The sequence below is a fragment of the Aythya ferina genome (genome assembly GCF_964211825.1).
Source record: "Aythya ferina genome assembly, chromosome: 3".
Classification (NCBI taxonomy): Eukaryota; Metazoa; Chordata; class Aves; order Anseriformes; family Anatidae; genus Aythya; species Aythya ferina.
Genome location: NC_140298.1, coordinates 8,881,128 through 8,902,321, shown reverse-complemented (window position 1 = coordinate 8,902,321; position 21,194 = coordinate 8,881,128). Strand labels below are relative to the sequence as shown.

Below are 21,194 nucleotides of genomic sequence, written 5' to 3'. Positions count from 1 at the left end.
TATTGGGAAATGGACTGCATAACCCGACAAGCCCTTTTCATCTATTACATCCCTGCTTCTCTGGCATGAAAACGAATGAAAAGTAATAACAGGACCTAAACAGAAAATATTTTTTTTTCTGTTTGCTGTTAGGTACATGTATTATTGCTTCTTGTATTTTATTTTTTTTTTCCTTTTAAGGAAAAGAAATTAAACTAACCAATTTTTTCTCATCAATTTGTCTTGACAAGAAAAATATTACAGATGTTATCTATGGATGTTTCTTATTTCCTGAATAATGTCAGCAACAGAGCTATCACTGAATACAGAAAACCAGATCATTTATATTGAAACAGATACGGCACCTGTGTAAATAATGTGCTTTGTTTCAGAAGTGTATTAACGCTTGAAATAAATCACAAATATTGTCAGAGAAAGTCTGCAAATGTCCACTTGTATCCAGTAACAAAAGTCAGGGGCAGATCCACAGAAACTTGAGCAGTGCCTCTAGCTTCCCTTGTGTTTAGCCTTAGGAAAGCAGGTTTCTTTTCTCTAGCTGTTGTTTTTCCACAGATTGCTAGGGGAGGTTATTTTCTTTTTAACCCCTTGTTTATTTAGTTACTTCCTTTGGAGTTTTATTTGATCACTACTGGTAAACTCCTGCACTCTTGAGTCATCCCACCTAGTCATGCTAGGAAGGACTGTCCTTGTGAGCCAAGGCGCTGACCTCTCTGGAGGCCAGGAAGCTCAGTATTAAACTTGTATCGACAGTGAAAACTGGAATCATGTTGTATGCCCAGAGACATGGATAGCCGATACTTACAGGAGGGAATCAGACAACTTAAAAGCCTCCTTAAACTGGTTATGGTCATGCCTTAAGAGGTTCAGTAAATGAAGCTTGTGATTATAACAGTATGGGTTTCTCAAGAGAAAACAGCCTAACAATGCTACAAACCCTGGGAATTTTGTAATTGCTGTACTATGTTAAATGTTTAATTATGTTTTGTCCATTTTAGCCATATATAGCTGTAATAATTCCTTATTTCTTTTATTATTTTATTTTAGCGACCAAAGACTTCTATTATTGGGCAAAATACACTAATGATTACCTTGAATCCTCTGTAATTAGTGCAATGTGTGCAACTCATGGATGTCTCAACAGATTATCAGATTAAGGAAATCATTTGCTAACACTGCCATGTGATCTCTTTTCAGCTGAGTGCACAAGTCACTTAAGATTATTAGGTGTTAAATAGACAAAAACCATGACATTGATCTTTCCAGTGGGCGGCAAGCAGAATATCTAATCGCTGCAGTTGCTTGAAGCCTTGTTTCTAGATTTCTTTACAAAATTGTTTGCTAAGTTAAACATACCTCAGAAAAACTTCTCTGCCCTAACCTCAGGCTCAGTAGCACAAAGCAGAACTCATTTTTTGACATCACAAGCAGAAGTCTGTGGGATCATAAAAGGAAATCAGCCAACATAATGCTACACAGCTTGGTACTCACGCAGCCAAGGCGGCCTGGCTAGCTCCTGCTGCCCAGCGCTTTGGTGCAACAGACCGCAGTCTGGTGTGAGCCTACAGAAACACGGAGCTTCACAAGCAATTTCACTACTCCTTTTTCCCAGAGGTTGGGGCTGCCAAGACTAAAAGAGACCTCCTCCAGTACCCTTTGAAGTCACCGAGTGGGAATCTGAGTGGGCTTTTGGAGCAGTCCCTATGCAAAACAAAGAGTCACCGCCTTTTGGGCCAGGTATTCTCACCCAAAGCTGTTCCACACTGTCATTCCCTGAGGGAGCCCATAGGGAGGAGCTGAGGTTGGATGCTCCTGAATGAGATTTTATCCATCAGTAAGAAAGTCTTTCCCGGAGCCTATCTGCATCCATAATGCTTACCTTTCTTAAACCTGGCCTTGAGTCCAGCTCCCCTGTTGAATTACTGAAATATACACATAACAATTTAAACTAAAATATTTATATTCTACACTAAAAACGTTATGCTGCAAAGGATTATTGAGGAGTAACAATTGCTGTCCTTATTTAAATTTCTTTAAAACATGCTTGCTTAGAAAAATGTTAACATTTGGATTCATGTTGGTAAAAAGCAGAGTGTAGAAATGAAACTGACAGTACACAGAGGGGATATGAAGATAAACCTGGACTGCAAAACTGGTGTGGTCCCAGAACAGTAGCTTTTTTCCTCCAGTGGGAGGGAATATCCTTCTCAGAAACTCCCATCACCAGCTCCCATGGGAGTATCGGCAAGCAGAGCAATCTGGACCTTCAAGAATGTTTGGTGTGTGTGTGTGATGTTATCTCCACACAGCTTATTACAAATGAATTTTTTTCTTGTATTCAAAATGAGGTGTGGGGAGAAACATTTCCAATAACAGTAGCCACACAACCCTTTTTCATCCAAGAAGAGAGAGAGGAGTATCCAAAACTGCTGAACTGAAAAAAAAGGGTCAGTGCAACTGAAATTTTCTCTCTGCACCAGAGAAACTGCAAATGCACAACCAGCAGTGCCAGCAACCACAGAGAGGAGCTTAATCTACCCAACAGATCTGTACTCCAGATCAAGTTGAGGTATGGAGGTAAAACTTTGGAATAACGAGGAATAACCAGACGTAAAACTCAGCTGACAGTGCCCTTGCCAGCTGAGCTCTCTACAGCTATTGTGTGAGTTTTGAGTTTTCCAGCTTTCCATGAGTTATGGCTGACCTCTTTCTATGGCATTGGAAAAATGACTGCAGCAAATACAAACATAATTACAAATTCTTCCTGCCTGAGAGAAAAGCCATGGCCTCATGTGCAGGCCCTTTCCCCAGCTTATCTCCTATTTAACACCTACCACGAAAATTGATAGGCAGTGAGATGTCAGAAGCAGAGCTGCTAAAGGCGCTCCAGCAACACCTATGAGCTGAGCTGATTACAGTCAGAGCTGGTTTGCTAATTAATGAAAAAAAAAATGGTGGGTATCAACCATTCCAGATTCTACAGGGAAAATGGCATTAATTATGTTGAAAGTGTAGTGCAGAACAAAAGACAAACGAATCCCTCACAAAAGCAGGTTGTGCCTCGTCTACTGTTATTTTTAGCGGCACTAGATGTGGGCTCCCCCCCAGCTTCCTTCCACTCGTATGCATGCTTGGCAATGCCTTTCAGAGCAGAGCTAGGTCAGGACTCAGGCTTTCTGAAAAGTCTGTCCTAGAAATGTACTTCACTCCGATATGATTCTCCTTTATGGAAAATGGGATCACCAGCTATCATTTGAAATAGTTAATCTGCTGATTCTCTTTCAAGCTCAGCCCTCTTGTATGCAATTATGATTACAATGTACTCTTAAATGTCCTTTTTTTTTTTTTTTAATTAATACTATCCTTGTTGGAAATTGCTTCATTGCACCATCCACCAGGCAAAGGGCATGTTCCCTTCTCCAAAGGCATTTTGCTGACATTCAAGAAGCCCAGGCCCCAGTACTGGCCACTAGCTGAAGAATATTTCTTATAAATTGCAGGTGGGCTGCAAAGGTGGAGCACACACACTTGCCCTGTCCTAGTCTTGCATCCCACATTGTGCTCAGATGCTTTTACAGATGTGTTTGCTCAAGAGACCACAGGAGGAGTTCAGGGGTGTCCTTGCCACAGCTGCCCCCTCCCAGCCACTTCCCCGGATCAGTCACAGAGAAGGGATTTGCCAAGCTGTCACAGAAGCTCCCTGACAAAGGGCCACAATGCTACCATGGAACCAACAGAGAAAGCTTATGGTCCCTCAGTCACCTGTGGTGTGAACACAGAAGTAATTGACAAGTAAAAAAATATCCCTGCTTGTACCCTAAAACATGCCATTGGTTTGCTGTAAGAGCTCCAAGCAGATATATGGCCACTACGTTTGAATTCAAGTGACATTCTCAAACATAAATGGCATCAATATGCAAAAGGGGCTACTAATTTGCAGACCCACCTGGAAAAAAAAAAAAAGAAAAAAAAGAAAAAAAAAAAAAGAAAAAAAGAAAAAGGAAATTTGAATCAACATACCCCTAGGGTGTATTCTGCCTCCAGACTGAGGCAATGCCAGTTACCTTATATCCTATATATAAGTGTAAGGTATATATGTATATAAACATAGATATAGACGCAGTATATTTAAAGACCACTGCAACAAACTGTCAAAAGATGTTTCAGCTCTGACACAGAAATGCTTCTGTAAATTAGAGATAAAGGACTTGATCTTTGCTGGTGAGAATTTACAGAGATTCATGGCAGTATATGCCAGCAGACTGTCTGTCCTAAAACCTCTAATACAATACACAAAGCTGGAAAAATCTTTGAAAACAATAAATTAAGCTTTTGATAGCCATCTAATTTCTTACCAGCAATGATTCTTTCTAGGCCAGGTTTTAATATCATTCATACCAAAACAAATTCAGAGCGACCTCAATAAGTTAATTCCTCTATAATATTTATGCCTCAATAATTGTGGTTAGACTCATGAATCTATTTACTTGCCTGTGGGACCAGATCTTTGGCAGGTATAAATTGGTGTTGCTCCATGAAGCCAACATAACTACGCTGATTTAAACACATTAATGATCCTGCCCACTATATTAACAGCTAGCAAATGGTTTTAAGGGCTGTCTAGACTTCTGGGCTACAAACATGACATGGGCTTTTTACACTGATGAGGTTTCCTGTAAGGAAAGATAAATTAGTTGCTGATCACTTTTATCTTCAGAAATACCATAAGCAACACAGAAAAATCCTGAAGTGGGAAATATTAAGCCAGATTCCTGGAGAGAGCTATAACTTAAAGTCTTTAAATCACATCAAATCTACTCCTCAGTTAACACTTACCTACTCAGGCAGAATAGGAAACAGGAAAAGAAAGTTCAGAAGGCCCTATTACAGACCTGGCCTCAGAGACCTGAGCAAGGAAGCCAGGACGGAAAGCCAACCGGTGGTACTTGATCTAGGACTGATCCCTGCAGTCTTAGGTGGCATTTCCTATTGCACAGCCCAGGTTAGGAAAATGCAGGCGGCACGGCTGGTGGAAGGAAGGTCAGTTCCTCTTGTCCCTCCCAGTGTTGAAATATGTGTGTGGAAACTGCCTTCTTTTAGCTGAGAGCCTGGAAAACCAGCCAGGCTCTACAAACACAGTTCTCACAAGCAGAAAGAGGGAATCTGCAATGGAAATTAGCAATTCCCATCACACTGCATAAGCCAGCAGAAAAGCCAGCTGACACTGCCACAGCTGCTTCCCAGAGCAAGGGAGAGCATCGCCCAACTCTGCAGGATCAGGCAGGGCTCTGAGCTAGTGAGGAGCACAAGCACTTAGAGGAATATCGCCTTTTTCCATGTGCTCACATTTCTGTTGAGATTCACAATCTGTGGGTACAAACATGAACCGAAGCTTCTGCTCAAGCCTCCAGGCCAAAATGTAGAATTACCATGTGCAGTAAAACAATGCAGCCTTGCACTTCTGGTTCTTTGCTCAGCAGTTTATCTATCTGGCAAAACACGTGCGAGGAATCTCTCAGGTTTCATTATTAGGTTCCTGATCCTTTGCTCACATTGTACGTGCTCCTTTTAGAGGACACTGCCGGGTAACTCTGACCTTCCCTGGGTTTGGGATCCGTAATGCCCGTGGTATCAGGAGACAGGCACATCCAGCTGAGGAGAATGAGGACTGACAGCTGAAGAGCAGATGCGGCTGGCAGTACTGACATGGCACCTCTCCTTCTCCCAGCCCAGCATCATGCAAGGATTAAACAACAGCACAAGTCCAGTAGTTGAATTATTTCAGCTTGAATAATTTAGGACAGGATTGTCAAGGCCCTCTAGGGGTGAGATGCCCAATTCCCATTAAAATTAATTAAATAGAATTAATTTTAATGGGAATTGGGCATCCAAATCCCCTGAACAGCTTTGAAAATGTAAGCCTCAATTGTTAGTAGAAACCCAAGTAAGAAATTAGGCCTATTCATGTTCCCAAACAGGTTAAGAAGAGTTTCACGCTGACGTCAATGATTTTTTTTCTAAAATGTCTTTTTTTTTCTTGGCTGGGCTCAGTTAATATCGGGCATGACATTAGGTTTCTCCTATAACTAGTGCTGTCGTAGTTCCTTTCCTCTCAAGTCTAATCCTGTGTTTATATTTTCCCTACTTGAATATAGGGAAAAGGAATGTAATTGTTTTTTACTGGGATTGCTTTATTTAGACTCCTTAGGTATATTTTTTACAATTTTTTACTGCCGTTCCAAGTAACTTTCTCATCCCATGTAATACTTATTTAAGTTTGTCCTTCATGAAAGAAATGGTGAAGCTTTCCACTAGATCCCATGGGATCTGTTTACACCAGTGAGGATCTGGTCCTACAATTTTACATTGCGGTGTTCTGCTCCTCTAACACACTGCATTATTCTGATCTACCAAGTCACTCAGAAAACCCTACATCATTGTCTGCCTCAGGTGAAGAAGACAAATTCTGTTTGATGCCAGCAGGCAGAGGCAGTGCCTGTATCAGGCTGGTTACTGGGCTTGGTGCTTTGGTCACTTGCCCTAGAGCAAATCAGAAGTGACCCCAATGAAAAACCTTAGTCTTCACCTATTTTTTTTTTTCATAAAATGGCTTGGGGAGAGAGATAATGTACATCACACACAGTGGCCCTCTTTCAGTGAGCATCAGGCTCCTCTGGTGGTTGTAATCCCTCTGTATTTGCTGGGGTTACGCCTGATTTGCAGCATCCACGTGAGAAGGAAAATCAGCCCCAAAGCCACACTCAGATCAGAGATTAACCTCCCACACCAATCAGAGCAGCAGGTCCCAGGTTCCTCAGCCTCTGGAAAGAAGGCGTACTTTGAAATGGCTCTTTACAGCTCACACCATCTGTGGTCCCATTACTACCAGCTCCCTCACTCAGGCACCCACTAACCCGAGCAGTTACACTGCCACACCTCACCTAATTCCCAGGCATTTGTAAGTGTAAGTAACTGTGGTATTTTCCATGGAAGGATACATTTTCTCTTGTATTAACATGCATAAATGCAAAATAATAACACTTTATCTTTCTTTCTCTTGGATGTCATTGGTGTCTTAGTAAGTGGATGTATTGTAATATGTTAATGGACTTTAAATTTTATAACCCTTCCTTTTTACATCATTACATCTTGTTTAAATTAATATATTTCAAACATCTTCCTCCTTTGTTTTATTCTTTCCATATTAGTAAAAAACATCTTCGGCATCCAGTACGGCTTACATCCTTTTAACAATGCATCAGCTCAGATTAATGCATTGTAATGTCATTATTGATTCAGTTCTACATGGCCATTTTTCACATTCTGTTGAAGACAAAAACAAACAAAAATACAATTCATTCCACACTGTCATCCCTTTGTCCTGACCAGAACAACTCGATCGTGTTGAAGAAGGCATGAACCATATCAACCAAGACATGAAGGAGGCCGAGAAAAATTTAAAAGATTTAGGGAAATGCTGTGGCCTTTTCATATGTCCTTGTAACAAGTAGGTACTGGGTACCGGCTCTGCTATGTGGTGTCCAGTTTTTTGTCACAGTGAATGTCTGAAGTTTTTGTCTTTTTTTTCTTTGTCCTTTTCCATCTGCTTCATTCTGTGGGGATAAAATACTTGTGTTTAATCAGAACAACTGGAACGCATCGAAGAGGGAATGGACCAAATCAATAAGGACATGAAAGAAGCAGAAAAGAATTTGACGGACCTAGGAAAATTCTGTGGTCTTTGTGTCTGTCCATGTAACAAGTAGGTGCTGCCTGCCTCATCTCTTTGAGCACTTAAGGCTGATCCCAAAGGCCTTGTGAAGCTCATCCTTGCTAGGCACATGGACAGGATGAGCATGTGGCATGCAGAAAGAACGATTCTGGTTCAAATGCATTCATCTCATAGCATAGACAACTGACTGGGAATTACTGTAGATGCATTAAAATCAGGCATACTGCAGTGAAAGCTTCACTGTCGACACCTTTTAATGGTAAAAGTTTCAACATTTTACACAAAGTGTACTAAGAGGTTCCATTTTCCGGCAAACAAAACCACTGGGGCTACTTTATTCCTGGAGGCCCTAAATTTTAAAACATACTTTCACAAAAAAAAAAAAAAAAAAAAAAAAAGTTTAAAAAACAACAACAGCAACAAAATTTGTAGCTCAAAAATGCAGAAGAGCCAATAATAAACATTACTCAAAATTATGGATGAAAACCATACTTCTTTTCATTGTTCAACAGAAATTGTCCTTGATGAGAGCCTGAACGAAACATGACGTTTCACGATTGGAAGCCAACTTGAAATGGTTTTCATCCTGCCATAGACAACCAAATTTGAGAAAACCCAAACACGTCATGCCAAATTTCTCTCATTTGGGTAGCATGTACACTAAGCAGAAATGTTGAAATGCATCGAATTTGCTTGCATGCCATCACTCTTGAACGAAACCGTCCTCCAAGTAATGCAAAGCTTGTTTTAAGTGCCAAATGAAAATGTGATGTGCTGTTACGTGGGTGTAGGAAACAGGGGACAAAGTGGACTGACCAGAAGTCTTCGTGGAACAGCAAATCCAGTATGCAGTGAGTCAGCTACCACCTAGGTGTCAGGAAAACATTTACACATGGTTGGCCAGAGACAACAGCGCAGAGTGCAGGGGTCCTGCAGTATCATCCGCCCTTTCTGCGTGGCACAGAAACTTTGTTCACGGGTGATCTTACCACAACTATCAAGACCAAATGAAAGAGAGCAGTTGTGCAGCTGGGTAGGAGTTTGGCCTGGAGTAGGAAGGGCAGGACTGGGCTTATCAGGCAACATTTCTTTTGAAGTGAATTCCCTTGGGAGCCAATGCAGACACTGCCTTAGATTTCAAAATCCATTTTGCTCCTGTGTTCACAGCCATACGTACATTGCTGGGATAAACATTCTGCCCAGAATATGCGTACTACTGCCTGGTGTGCAGAATGGGAGAGGTGAGGAGGAATGGGAAGAGCTATGCACAGACCCAGCCCTGGTCAGGGGACCTGCCTGCAGCCGTATGAGCTCTGGCACAGGCTGCATCCTGCCCTCCCTCTGCACCATGGCAGGAGGCTGACCAAGAGCAGAAGAGGTGCAGGCAGAAGAGCATGCAGCAGAAACTTTGACACTCCCACACTCTAAAAGCTGCTGCAGCTTAGAGAGGAGCAAGCCAACGCAGTTGGCTTGCTTCTCCTGGAGAAATCTAGCATACATCAAAAGTTCTTCCTTGAAGCACACACACAAAAAAAAATCCCCATGCATTTTGTAGGATTTTTTAATTATTATTATCTTTTTAAAACGGATTTAATATTCTGTACTGTAGGAAAGGCTAAGCTGACAGTCAGACCTGTGGCGTGGATGGGGTTACTACCTGACATGTGGCCCTAAAGCATTTACCACTACACAGTGATTGCAGCATCACCAAATCAATAGGTGCAAGAACAGAAAAATACTGCATGCATTCGACGTTCATTTTTAGAGGTGTCTCCTGCCTGCTTTAAGGCAGTATTCTGACTTTTGCAGACTGCAGCCAGATTTCATAAACTAGCACTGCTAATCAGTGAACATGTTTAGAAAAAAAAGTATGGATGAACAATGCTATGAGAGACTGTTCCTTGAGCTGTGCCAGGAACCAGCTGGTACAAATAAGGTGATATTCTGAGAAGTGGAGTGTAGGAAGGCGAGAAACCCATATAGCTCTGGGCATCACTATCACTGTGATCCCCTAATGCTCTTCTGGCTAGTGGTAAATTAAATGCATATATTTCAAAAAGATTGACCATTTCATGTATAACTATATGCCGCTACTTGTAAATGAAACTCGGTGAGCCATACCAAAAGGCAAAGTTCGATCCTACATTCTTAAAAGACCCAGAAAGCCCATGGCACGAAACTTTGTCCAGACTGCAGTCAAAGTACAACTGCTGCTGACCATGAGCAAGCCCAGACTTCACCTGTTTTAACTGGAAGTCCACAAGAAAACAGAGATTAAGCTCTGGGTGTATAAAATCATTCACGTTAAATGCAGAGACTGTGTCACTTTGAGTTGTGCAGGTCAAAAACAGACAAATATCTGGAAATGTGCATGCAGCAAGAGAACCACTTTCACTCATTTCTAGAAATGCTAACGTCAATGTGTAGTTTCAGAGAACTAAGAAAAAGGAAGCCAAGCACTCTTCACAAATTGTAATAGGAAGTCAGCAACAAAACAGATGAATATTTGGGAAAGATCCTCTTTGCATCTGTATTTTAATTCTACATCAAAGCATGCAACACAACTTCAGGCTCAACAGATGCTGAGCTGCCTCAGGGGGCATGGAGAGAACATAACACCAGAGATGGGTTTGTTGTGTCCTTTCCCAAAGCCCCCAGAAGCATGCCAAGTATCTCCCCCCAAATCCAAGCCACAGGGCTGTTTACATGTATATGACTGAAGAACAGGGGAACCATGGAGACTGGCAGTTCCCAACAGCTGTGGTGGAAACTGCTCCACTTCTCAAATAAAACCAAGAATTCACAGCTACAGACCCCAAACGCTCACCCTCTCCTGTCACAGTGTTCGGTCTAGTCTGACATCCCCAGTGACAGCAACCCTAAATATGCTGCACATGCTAATCTGCCACTGAAGGTATGCCTGGATTTTAATTTTCTGTCCACGGCAGCTCAGTCAAAAATGGCTCTCTGAAAGCTACTCTAACCGTCATAAATAATAAACGTAGTGACATGTTAGGCTATTTTAAAGTCCTGTGGTTTAAAGCTCCTGAAGGAAGTGATGATCCATTTTTGCCTGTGTCTTGCTTATTGTGAAGGCTGTTACTGCTGATGCATTAAGAGTATGATGAACTATTGGGGCAACTGTGCTTAGTGAGAATGCTTTACTTCTTATTCATGCCTGTAGCTGGTGCATGAAGAAAATGTAGAAAAATTTCCCTTTCTGATGCTAGATTGCTTGTATCTTTTCTTTTCTCCTGCACTCATTTCACTTCTGCCTATTTTACTTTTTGTCTCTGTGGACAAAGGTTTGTACATCAACTGTCGATGTATGATTACTATTTTCAAGTACCGATATATTATTTGAAAATCTAATGAACCCTATGAATTTTATGATAAAATCATCCCCAAACCACCGTGGAAAAGGTTAGTGGCTTTAAATGCCTATTATGCCACATAAATGTTAACAGCAAAAGCTCAATCTTCTGCATGGTAAATGTTAAAATCTAGCCAAATCCATTTTTCTCTAAGAGGGTGTGTTGCTGTGATGTGATGTACACACTATACTTGGCAGTTTTGTTTTGATGTCTGTCTGCCAGTACGTTCTCTGTGTTTGATGTCACAACGTATGTGTCACTGAAATGAAATAATGTTTTCTAGCTATCTGTATTTCTTCTCTTCTTCTTTTTTTCTTTTTTTTTTTTTTTTTCTTTTTTTTTCTTTTTTTTCTTCCTTTCTGGAAACCAAGTCAACATCTAAAAACCATGTTTGAAGTGTTGTAGACTTGACAATTGCAATTCACCCTATTGGAAACAAAACCTCTGTCCATCACAGTTGCTGTGGCAGTAAAGTTAAAAAAAATCCTTTTATTCAGGGTTATGATATATCGGTATATAATCAATGACCCTCTATCTGAAAACTCATTTGCTTGATTCAGCTTTTAGCTTGGAGAAGTAAAGAGTTTTGCATTTGTCCTTGTCCACTCGATGCTTTGTTACTCATCATCTTTTTTGCATAGGCTTAAATCAAGTGATGCTTACAAAAAAGCCTGGGGCAATAATCAGGACGGTGTTGTAGCCAGCCAGCCTGCACGTGTCGTAGATGAACGGGAGCAGATGGCCATCAGTGGTGGCTTTATCCGCAGGTGAGCCTTTTTCTCCACCGTTTTCTCTCGATTTTCCTTGTCAGTGATATATTTAGATTTCTTCCATATGGTCATGAGTTCTGTGATGCTCGTTAACTCCTTCGGCAGTGCTGGGTAATGAGGTGCAGGCAGTGTTTTCCGCTGGGTGGTGGGTACTTAGATGCAGGTCAACACCCACTGGGACAGGTGCTAAGGACCCACTGCATCCAGTGACTCCCCCCAGTCCTGCTGGCACTTGAGGTAGCGCAGAGGGTGGTGATGTGCCGTGAGTCCTGGATATCAGAGTTTCAGCCCTGAGAATCAGAAGATGCTTCAAAAAGTAGTCCTAAAACTTCCTGCTTGAGACTGACCAGATCTGGGCAATAATAAAATAGAAATCATACCTAGTTGCATACTGCACAGCAGCAATGTTAGGGTGCAGACTCTCACAGCTGGTCAGCCCTGTCTGCTGCACTCCAGCTCCCTGGAGGCAACAATGTACAGTTGTCAAATACCTCAGAAATGAAGTGCCAGATAAATACTGGTTTATGATTACTGCCTCAAGATACATAGAGCTCATTATCCATCCTTGCTAGAAAATGTACCAAAGCATCCAGCACCTCTTCCTTTTCAAAAAGAGAAGAGCCTCGGGCTCTCTGCCAAAGCAGAGCCAAGCGCAGCACCTGAAGCACACTTTCTACCAGAGGTACATAGTTTTTGAGAAAGCCACTTCCCTGCTCATGACTATCCAGAAAACCTCACTGACCAGGGAACGATGATCTATTCCTCAGCTGCTGTAAAATCACAACTGTGGGGAAACATCAACACCTCAGTGGCAACCCCTGTGCACTCAGATGAAAGCCAGTTTGAAACACACAGCTATACTAATGGCAACCAAGCTGTAAACTTCCAGCAACATGTAGGGATCCCGCAATAAGCACGTACCGATTACAGTGTGTATAGAGCATGTATTTAGATGACAATGCCATCAGCTGAATGGATAAAGGCATACCAGTAGGCAAAGCTTTGATCTCTGAAGATTAAGGACACTGGATTAATAAGTAATTATCTTTCCAAAAACTATTATCCACTTATTTTTTTGGCTGCTGTGATAAAGGGAAATCAGTGTGATAGAAACAATGCTGTCATGCAATCTGGAGCGTGGGATGGAGTTGCCATTTAAGTTTGCTGGGTCTGCCAGTCACTTTTTTTTTTAATTTCTGGATGGCAGCCCCATCAAACCAAAGGCTGGGACATGATAACAGAATAGAAGTGAAGAGAAGTTATGCCATCCCATAATTCTTTCACGACCAGCTTGTAGCACACTCTTGGCACCTTTATGAACACAAATTACACAAGAGGCTCAAAGTAGTGATTTTCTGAGTGGGGTCCATGGCCTTGTTCAAGTGCCAGTCACCACAAGCCTCTCCAGTTGCTGGAGCACTGGACTTGTGCCCTGGTCCACGTGTGAGTTTTTCTTTTAAAAAACAAGCAACTGTAAAAGACGGGGCTAAGAGGAGAGAGAAAAGAGGCTGTTCTTGCCCAATATTTCAGTGAGCCCCAGGTCTGCGAGGACTGGATGGTATCCTGCGTAGGTCAACGCAGGGAGCTGGTACGGCTTCAATTCCATCATGCTCTGGCGCTTCCACATGCTCGAACCACACACGGGTCCATGTGAAGCATCCTTCCACTCTTCCTCATCCTTTGAGAAGGACCATTGCTAGCAGAGAGGTGTAATAAGTGGAACAGAGAAACTCAGACAAAAACACGTCTAGGAACAGAAGGAATGAGTAGTGACAAACCCAGACAATTAATCCCCGCATCTAAAAAATAAGCATGTGAAGGTTTTCAGGCTAGCTGCTTATTAATCCCTTTTCTTCACAGCTGAGCATAGCAGCATGCTCCACAGGTGACAAGCGAAGGAGGATGCAGAGGAGGTTCTGGGTGAATCAGACTTTCGGGGGAACTTCCTCTCTCTTTGCTTCAAATAATTGGTTTTTGTTCCCAGGGTAACAAATGATGCCCGGGAAAACGAAATGGATGAAAACCTCGAGCAGGTCAGCGGCATCATTGGCAACTTACGTCACATGGCCCTGGACATGGGCAACGAGATCGACACACAGAATCGCCAGATTGACAGGATCATGGAGAAGGTAAGAACTTAGGGAACCCCAAAAGGTGCTGTGTTTTCCCTTCTGCAAGCACAGGCTGTGCCCAAGAGGGGCAGAAGGTGTGTCTTCCAGCCTGCCCTCACAGAGTAGTAGTTTTAATTCAGCTTGGAGGAGGACTGGGGATGGAAATAGCTCCTAGAGCTCCTTTCCCTTCTCCTTCCCTATCTCTGGGCCGAAGCAGAGCTTGCTGCTATGGATCTTCAGTAACCTTCCCTGCAGGCTGGGTTGAACCCGCATTGTTGGCTTTGCAAGACAGCAGCTGGCGAGACCTCTTCCAAATAAAGTCTCTTTCTGCAAGGGCTTTGGGAAAGGAGAAGTACCCTGAGTTGTGCAGAACTGTGGAGGTTGGACCCTGGCACTTCCTGGCAAGTTTTAAACCTTCCTGGACTTTACTTCCCTCAGAAACTCCACAAGAGTTTCAGAAGGGGATCACTTGTTTAGAGGACCAGTCCCAAAAAGACAATGGGGACATATTAAGCAAGGCGGTAAGGTAATGGTGCAGCCACCAGCTCTCTCAGCATACTACACATACCGGGATCCTACACGGGCCCCATGAAGTCCAAAAGCTCAGTCTTTCTATCATGAAATCACCATTTGAAAAGGCAGAGAGCACCATGCCAGTGCCAGGCTGCACTGCAGATTTCTGAAGCAGATAGCAGCACCCTCCAAACCCGGCTGGGAACTCACTGCCGGCCTCACATCCCAAGATCTGCAAGCCATCTGCATTCACACTGGCAGAGCTCCAGGCACAGGCACAGCCAGGCTGAAGTGATATAAGAGGCTAGATCTTCATCTGGTGTAAAATCAATACAACACTTGATTTCAGCTGAGATTTACACAACCTGAGGATCTAACCCAAGGACTTACATGTGCTGCTTAGACTTAATGCTGACCTTAAGGGGTAGAGCTTTTACTCCTGAGCCTTCTGACACATGCAAACCTTCTTACATGAGCAGGATGTCCACGCCTGTTTTTCATGTCAAGTAATTATATCAGAGCCTGGCAAACCAAAAAAAAAAAAAAAGAAAATATTGCAGTCAGGGATTCACTCAGATAACTTTCCTTGCTGGGGTTTGATACCAAAGAGTAATAATAATTACTAATAATAATAATAATAATAATTGGGTGAAGTATAAGTTGTCTTAAAGGCAGGAAACTCATCTCACACAGCACAGAAGAGTACACAGCTTTGTGTATGCATGAATGCAGCCGTCCTGAATTCTCCTATCAATTCGTGCTTGTAAACATCTCGGTATTGAAATCACTGACCAGGCCCTTTGTGGTCCCCCACATGAAGCGCATGGGCTCAATCTCGAGGCAGTGCATGCTGAGAGCAGCTGGCTAATGGAGGGACTGGCCTTCCACATCTGTGTGGTGTTCCTGCAGCGTCACGTGTACAGCATTTCATGCAGCCATGGGGAAACTGCAAGCTATTGCCATTTGTTGAATTGAAGACCAGTGACACAGTTCTGTAAGACGGGCAGTGTACACAGAGCAGCACAAAAACAAGACAGCCTTCAGTCTCTATGAAGATATGCCGAATTTCTCTGAGTAAGGACATGTGGCCTGAGCAGTAATAAGATACTAGAAAAAGAAAAACAATTAGGAAAACCTCCTATAAAAGACAGGAATGATATCTGGGTAATACTGAAGCGACAAGTGCATACACATCTACTTTGCAGTGCGATATGGTGGCGGGCAATAGGGCACTGAGGGAGAGGCTTCCTTTTTCTGACCAGCTGGAGCACTGTGCTTTTGATCAGCCGTGATCATTAGAAAGACTGGCACACATTGCAAAGGCTGGGGTACATCACAAAGCTAGCCCAAATGCCTCTAAAGCACTTATGTTAAACTGGATGTGTGCATCCAAACCAGAGCAATGTCATAATGCAGAGAGGTAATCTGATCTATCCACAGTAATCGGGGGACACAATAAATAAAAGGCTTTATCCTTCCCTCAGATCAGAGAGAAAAAGACAAAAACTAAAATGATGATGTGGTAAGTAGGTCAAATGGGCCAGACATCATCACCAGAAGACAACCTGGCCCTAAAACAAGCCATTATTGGGAGGCTGGGAGGAAAGCAGAAGGGTCTGAGAACATTTTATGTTGACCCAGGTGGGAAGGTCTGGGCAAGGACTCCCACTGCCTTGGACCAAACATCATCCAGCAAAGTTAGGCTTTAGGATTCGCATTTAGGAACATTATGTTTCATCAATACTTACTAATCAATGTGCATGCATTTCATGACAAACTTAACTGCTTCCAAGCCATTAAGTTATTTTTTAGATAGTCTTTTGGCCAAAGCACATGAAGCTATTCCATGACAGACAAGGTCAAATTCATAGCTAAAATAAAGGAGTGTGGTTCATAATGAGTAGTTATGCTGATTTACGCTTGCTGAGGATCTGGCACATGCTGCTGTACTAAAAATACACATCTACATAGCATTTGCCAGATCTATTATGGAGAAAAGCCCAAGATGCTTAAGAATGATTTATTGCACATCAGTATAACCATTTTTAAAAGGTTTTGAAATGTATGTGGGAAAGTTGCTTCACCATTCTGCCTTGGCAAATTGGGGATTTAAAATAAATCTGTACAATTTGGATACAACCCAGAGAAGGGGGAATAACCATCAAAGTTTAAAAAAATGAAGACATCAAACCACAGAAAAGAGCTTGCTGTTTGATGTCATGCTTTTAAAGCAGTAACACAACTCTCACCTTTCCCACAGGTCTGATTTCAAACACTGAAAGCATTTTCTGTCTAGTCCCTCTGCTAGCATAAATTGGCATAGCAACATGGGCTTGAAGGGAGCTTTGCCAGTTTTTGTCAGCTTCAGCAATGTCTTTGTCTCCAAAACTACCTTCTGCAGAGCAACAGAAAGCCACGGTGAAAAGTGCTCTGTCCACTGGAAGAGCACTCCTAAACCTCCAAGGTGTGCTGCTTCATTAGCGGCGTTTTTTAAGCATGGGAAGTGTTACAACAAGGAAGACGGCTAAATTAACAGCTCAGCCCGTGCTGGACTAAATTCCAGTTTGATTCTTTCAAATAATGGTAGAATCCCAAATGGTGATAGACTCCCTTCCTTTGCTTAATCCCTGTCTGTGCTGCTGCCCGATGAGAGGTTACTGTTTTGCAACTACGCTGCCGAGCTTTTTGTTGAGAGAAAGCAGTAATGGCACCACTCCTACCTACTCCTTTCTTGTCACGTGTGCAACCACGAGATCCAGACGGAGCCCATGTCCACTGAATCTAAGTCTTACAGAGCACTGGCAGCTTTTCACTGGTGAAGTCCACATGGCACATCATCAGTTTACATGCCATCACTGTTAATGGTGCAAGCAATTAGCACCAGCTACAGAGCTGGCAAGGTGTTTTCTTCTGTTTTATTCTTCTCTTCTCTTCTCTTCTCTTCTCTTCTCTTCTCTTCTCTTCTCTTCTCTTCTCTTCTCTTCTCTTCTCTTCTCTTCTCTTCTCTTCTCTTCTCTTCTCTTCTCTTCTCTTCTCTTCTCTTCTCTTCTCTTCTCTTCTCTTCTCTTCTCTTCTCTTCTCTTCTCTTCTCTTCTCTTCTCTTCTCTTCTCTTCTCTTCTCTTCTCTTCTCTTCTCTTCTCTTCTCTTTTCTCTTCTCTACTGATGCAGCCAACACCAGAGGAGTGTCCTCAAAGCATTGTACACGTTTGCTCTCTGACATGTACTAATTTGTCTCCTGTGTCTTTCCCTAGGCCGATTCCAATAAAACCAGGATTGATGAAGCCAACCAGCGTGCAACAAAGATGCTCGGCAGTGGTTAAATGCAGCAAAGTGCATTTCCTTTTAATGCTGTCCAAGAGGGCAGTACCTTCATGCTTTTATCATGGTATTTACCTACTAGGTTTGCACACATGCACATATCAACCCCATTGTAAATGTTGTCCTGTGTAGTTTGTCAGCTTTCCAAAAATGATACTTGTAATTATTTTTTTCTAGATATCTTTCTTTCCAAAGGTTGTACATAGTGCTGATTTGATGGCTATAGCTCACTATGATGTTTTCTGGGATTTTTCCTTTCCTTGTTTCTGTTTGGATTCCTTTTCTTTTTTTCCTCTCCTCTTTTTTTTTTTTTTTTTTTTTTTTTTTAATGATGTTTGCTGAATGACAACATTGTTGGAATGCTAAACGTGCTGTTAACCTTTAAATATACAGTATTGTTCTTGTAAAACTGTGACATTCCACAGAGCTACTGCCATGCTCCTGTCTTTGGGTATCATGATGTTTAAGCACTTAAACCTGCTGTCTTCGGTTCTTCATTGCCATTATCCGTTGTTATGATTTCATGATTAGACAATGTGGAATTATATTACTATAACAAGCATTGCACTACAAAGTGATGTGATTTATGCATTTATGCATGAGGAATAAATAGACTTTTAGACTCCTACTTAAACAAGACTTTTTCCCATGGCAGTAGCACACCAACAATGACAACAAAAGCATGCTCAGTATTCGGACTCTTTTGGGACTATGTTATACCAGCAAGTTTGCAGTCGTGCCACTTTTTTCTTGTTGATATATATAGTTATTAATCATGATCATTTATTTATTTTTTAATTACGAAAAAAAGAGGGATTTGGCACTCACCATTTAGCCATTGCCAGCAAAAGAAGCTTGGCTGAAAATATGTCAAAGACAAAAAGAAATAAGTGTAATATATTGGGTTTGTCTGCTGCTTTTGAAGACTATCTTTTGGAGGAAACGACTACCATATGAAATGGTGCAAAGAAATGTAATTTTTATAAGGCTCTCTCTTACTAGTCGCTATCCCCATGTGGTTTGTTATCGGTACAGTTCTCTGTTGCTTACCTAGAGCTATGCACACCAAATCGCTGAGATGTTTAGTAGCTGACTTAATTAAAAAATAATAAAAAAACCTAAATGAATGAACTCTAGATAAACTGTGAGATAAATATCATTTACAGCATGTAATATGAAATTCCTTATGTCTCCTGTCAGTTTGTGAAGTGATTGACATTTTGTAGCTAGTTTAAAAATTATTAAAAATTATAGATCTCAGAATCCACGCTTGCTTTATCCATTTGTTACTCTACGTGTCAGTGAGACCCAGTTATTTGTCACTTACTGGGAAAAGGAGAAGCACAAGGAGGTCTAGAGACTCTCTACAAACTGGTTTTGTATGAGAATTTTATGAGAAATTTCTGTTTGCAATACTGTATAAGAGGAAAAGTATCTTGTCTAAAAATAGCATTTTTCACTAAGTACAAAATGAATATTATTTTAAATAACCTGGCTTGGATTGCCAAACACTGAATCAAAATATATTTTCTTGTTCAAGGGAAAGGAAAATGAAATAAATGATGTGATGCAAAAGGGTACAGTTCTTTAGTCAATAAAATTCATTCCTGTAGTGGATCCAGCCACATGTTAATATACTCCTTTTCAGGGAACACTTTGAACTACAGAGTTCGTACAGTCTGCTAAGAATAATTTTCTCAAAGGACTAACAACAACTAATGCTTACTGCCAATGAAAAGTGTTATCATATTTTCCTATTTTTTTCCCCTATATGGACAAATTATAATTAACTCTACACGAGTGACAGTTCACTCATGCGTTTCACATGGCCCTAAGTCAAAATATACAAATCACATAAACGCTAGCATAATTAAAATCACATGATAATGTATACACAAGCTGTATTTTCTTTAGCAGCTTTTTATTTTTAGCATCTATTAAAAATTCATTTATGTAAATATTTTCCCCCACTACTTCAAACCAAAGAGTAAACTTCAAACAAATATTGTTAATCTGCTGGCCATTTCCAATTCTGTTCATTCAGGGATTCCAGTATTTGTGACAGCGCTGTCATTCTGCACAGTCAAAGACTACTGAAAGGAGGGCAGTAATCGGACTGGAGAACATGTCGATATGAGAACATAAAAATACAAGGATATTTGAAAAGGGTAAGGAAAATGTAAGAACGCAATGATTATTTTAATAGAGGTACTCTCATCTGCATGATGAAAGCACCATATCTGAAGAAAAATAGACTTCCAAAGTATGTTTTGGCTGCTCAAAAATATAAGCTGTTGCAGTGAAGGAAATCGCTACGGTTCGACATCTGTTTTAGTCTCAAACAAAGATGAAAAACCAAGCTATTGGAGTTTTTTGCCAAACAAAGTTTAAAGCACAGAAATATTGAAATGTTAAATTGCATTCATCTTCATATTCTCTCCCACTGTATGCAGGGTCTCTGAGGAGATGGCTGGAAATGGCTTAAATAAGTAAATGTAATACATTGCATTTCTCTGATGTTTTTGGAATTGACTTTTGTAGGATTAATTGTTCTTGAAACAATTCAAAGAAAGCTTCGATCTTTCGCAGTTTGCTCCTAGAGCAATCCATTTCCATTCATTAAGTTTCTGACACGCCACATCCCTGGGGGATCGGCTGCCCCATGGTACAATGCAGGCTTCCCCCACGTCTGCCTGCTGGAGGGGCAGGGCTCCCTGTGAGGGAGGGGACGGTCTTTATCTTGCTCCCGCAAGATAAAGAGGTCACGCTGACTGCAGAAACAAAATATACCGATTTTTTTCTCAAAGGTAAAGCCATCTTTTACCAGCAAGAAATGTCCCTTTGACCAGGATATATTTTCGGATCAGCAATTTCTTTTGCTGTAGTATGAGTGCCATCTGGAAGGCCGAGTTTGATACAAGAAAGAATGAAGGTGCTTGAAAAAACAAAGCTTCATTAACCATCATTTAATTGTAAGCTTGCAATGCAATTTCATGAAACGTTTGTACACAACACGGCCAAATTTTCATGTTCATGTTGTTTGTTTGTTTTTTCATATTCTCAAATGCCATAGCTGAATGAAGTACCCAACTGGATTACTTAAAATCTTGCTTAAATTAAAACTGAAGCCCAACTGTAATACAGACTCTGTTGAGCTCAGTAAGCGCACAATTAACAACTTCTTTTGTATCATGCTTTCCCCTCCTTTCCTAGAAATAGAAATATCAAAATAATCCCCCAAAAGTATACCTGAATATTATTCCTCAACAGAACAAAATACATAAGTAATGTAATAAAGAGTGCATAAAAACTGCCTTCATTAAATACCTGGCCTGATGTCAGCAGTGAGAAACGAAAAAAAAAAAAAGAAAGACCTAA

At 41.3% G+C, this 21,194-nt stretch overlaps 1 protein-coding gene across 2 annotated transcripts in view; it reads left to right on the top strand.

Moving 5' to 3' along the window:
* SNAP25 (synaptosome associated protein 25) overlaps positions 1 to 19,079 on the top strand; it is a 61,764-nt gene extending 42,685 nt beyond the window's left edge. The window contains exons 5-8 of one of the 2 annotated variants that reach the window (XM_084515893.1): positions 7,642 to 7,759; positions 11,745 to 11,870; positions 13,858 to 14,002; positions 17,750 to 19,079. In XM_084515893.1, coding sequence (XP_084372019.1) covers positions 7,642 to 7,759; positions 11,745 to 11,870; positions 13,858 to 14,002; positions 17,750 to 17,818 — 458 coding nt within the window. In that variant the 3' untranslated portion in view covers positions 17,819 to 19,079. Of the gene's footprint in view, positions 1 to 7,386; positions 7,505 to 7,641; positions 7,760 to 11,744; positions 11,871 to 13,857; positions 14,003 to 17,749 lie in introns of both variants that reach the window. The other variant, XM_084515894.1, reaches the window with a different exon arrangement.
* The last annotated feature ends 2,115 nt before the right edge of the window (positions 19,080 to 21,194 follow it).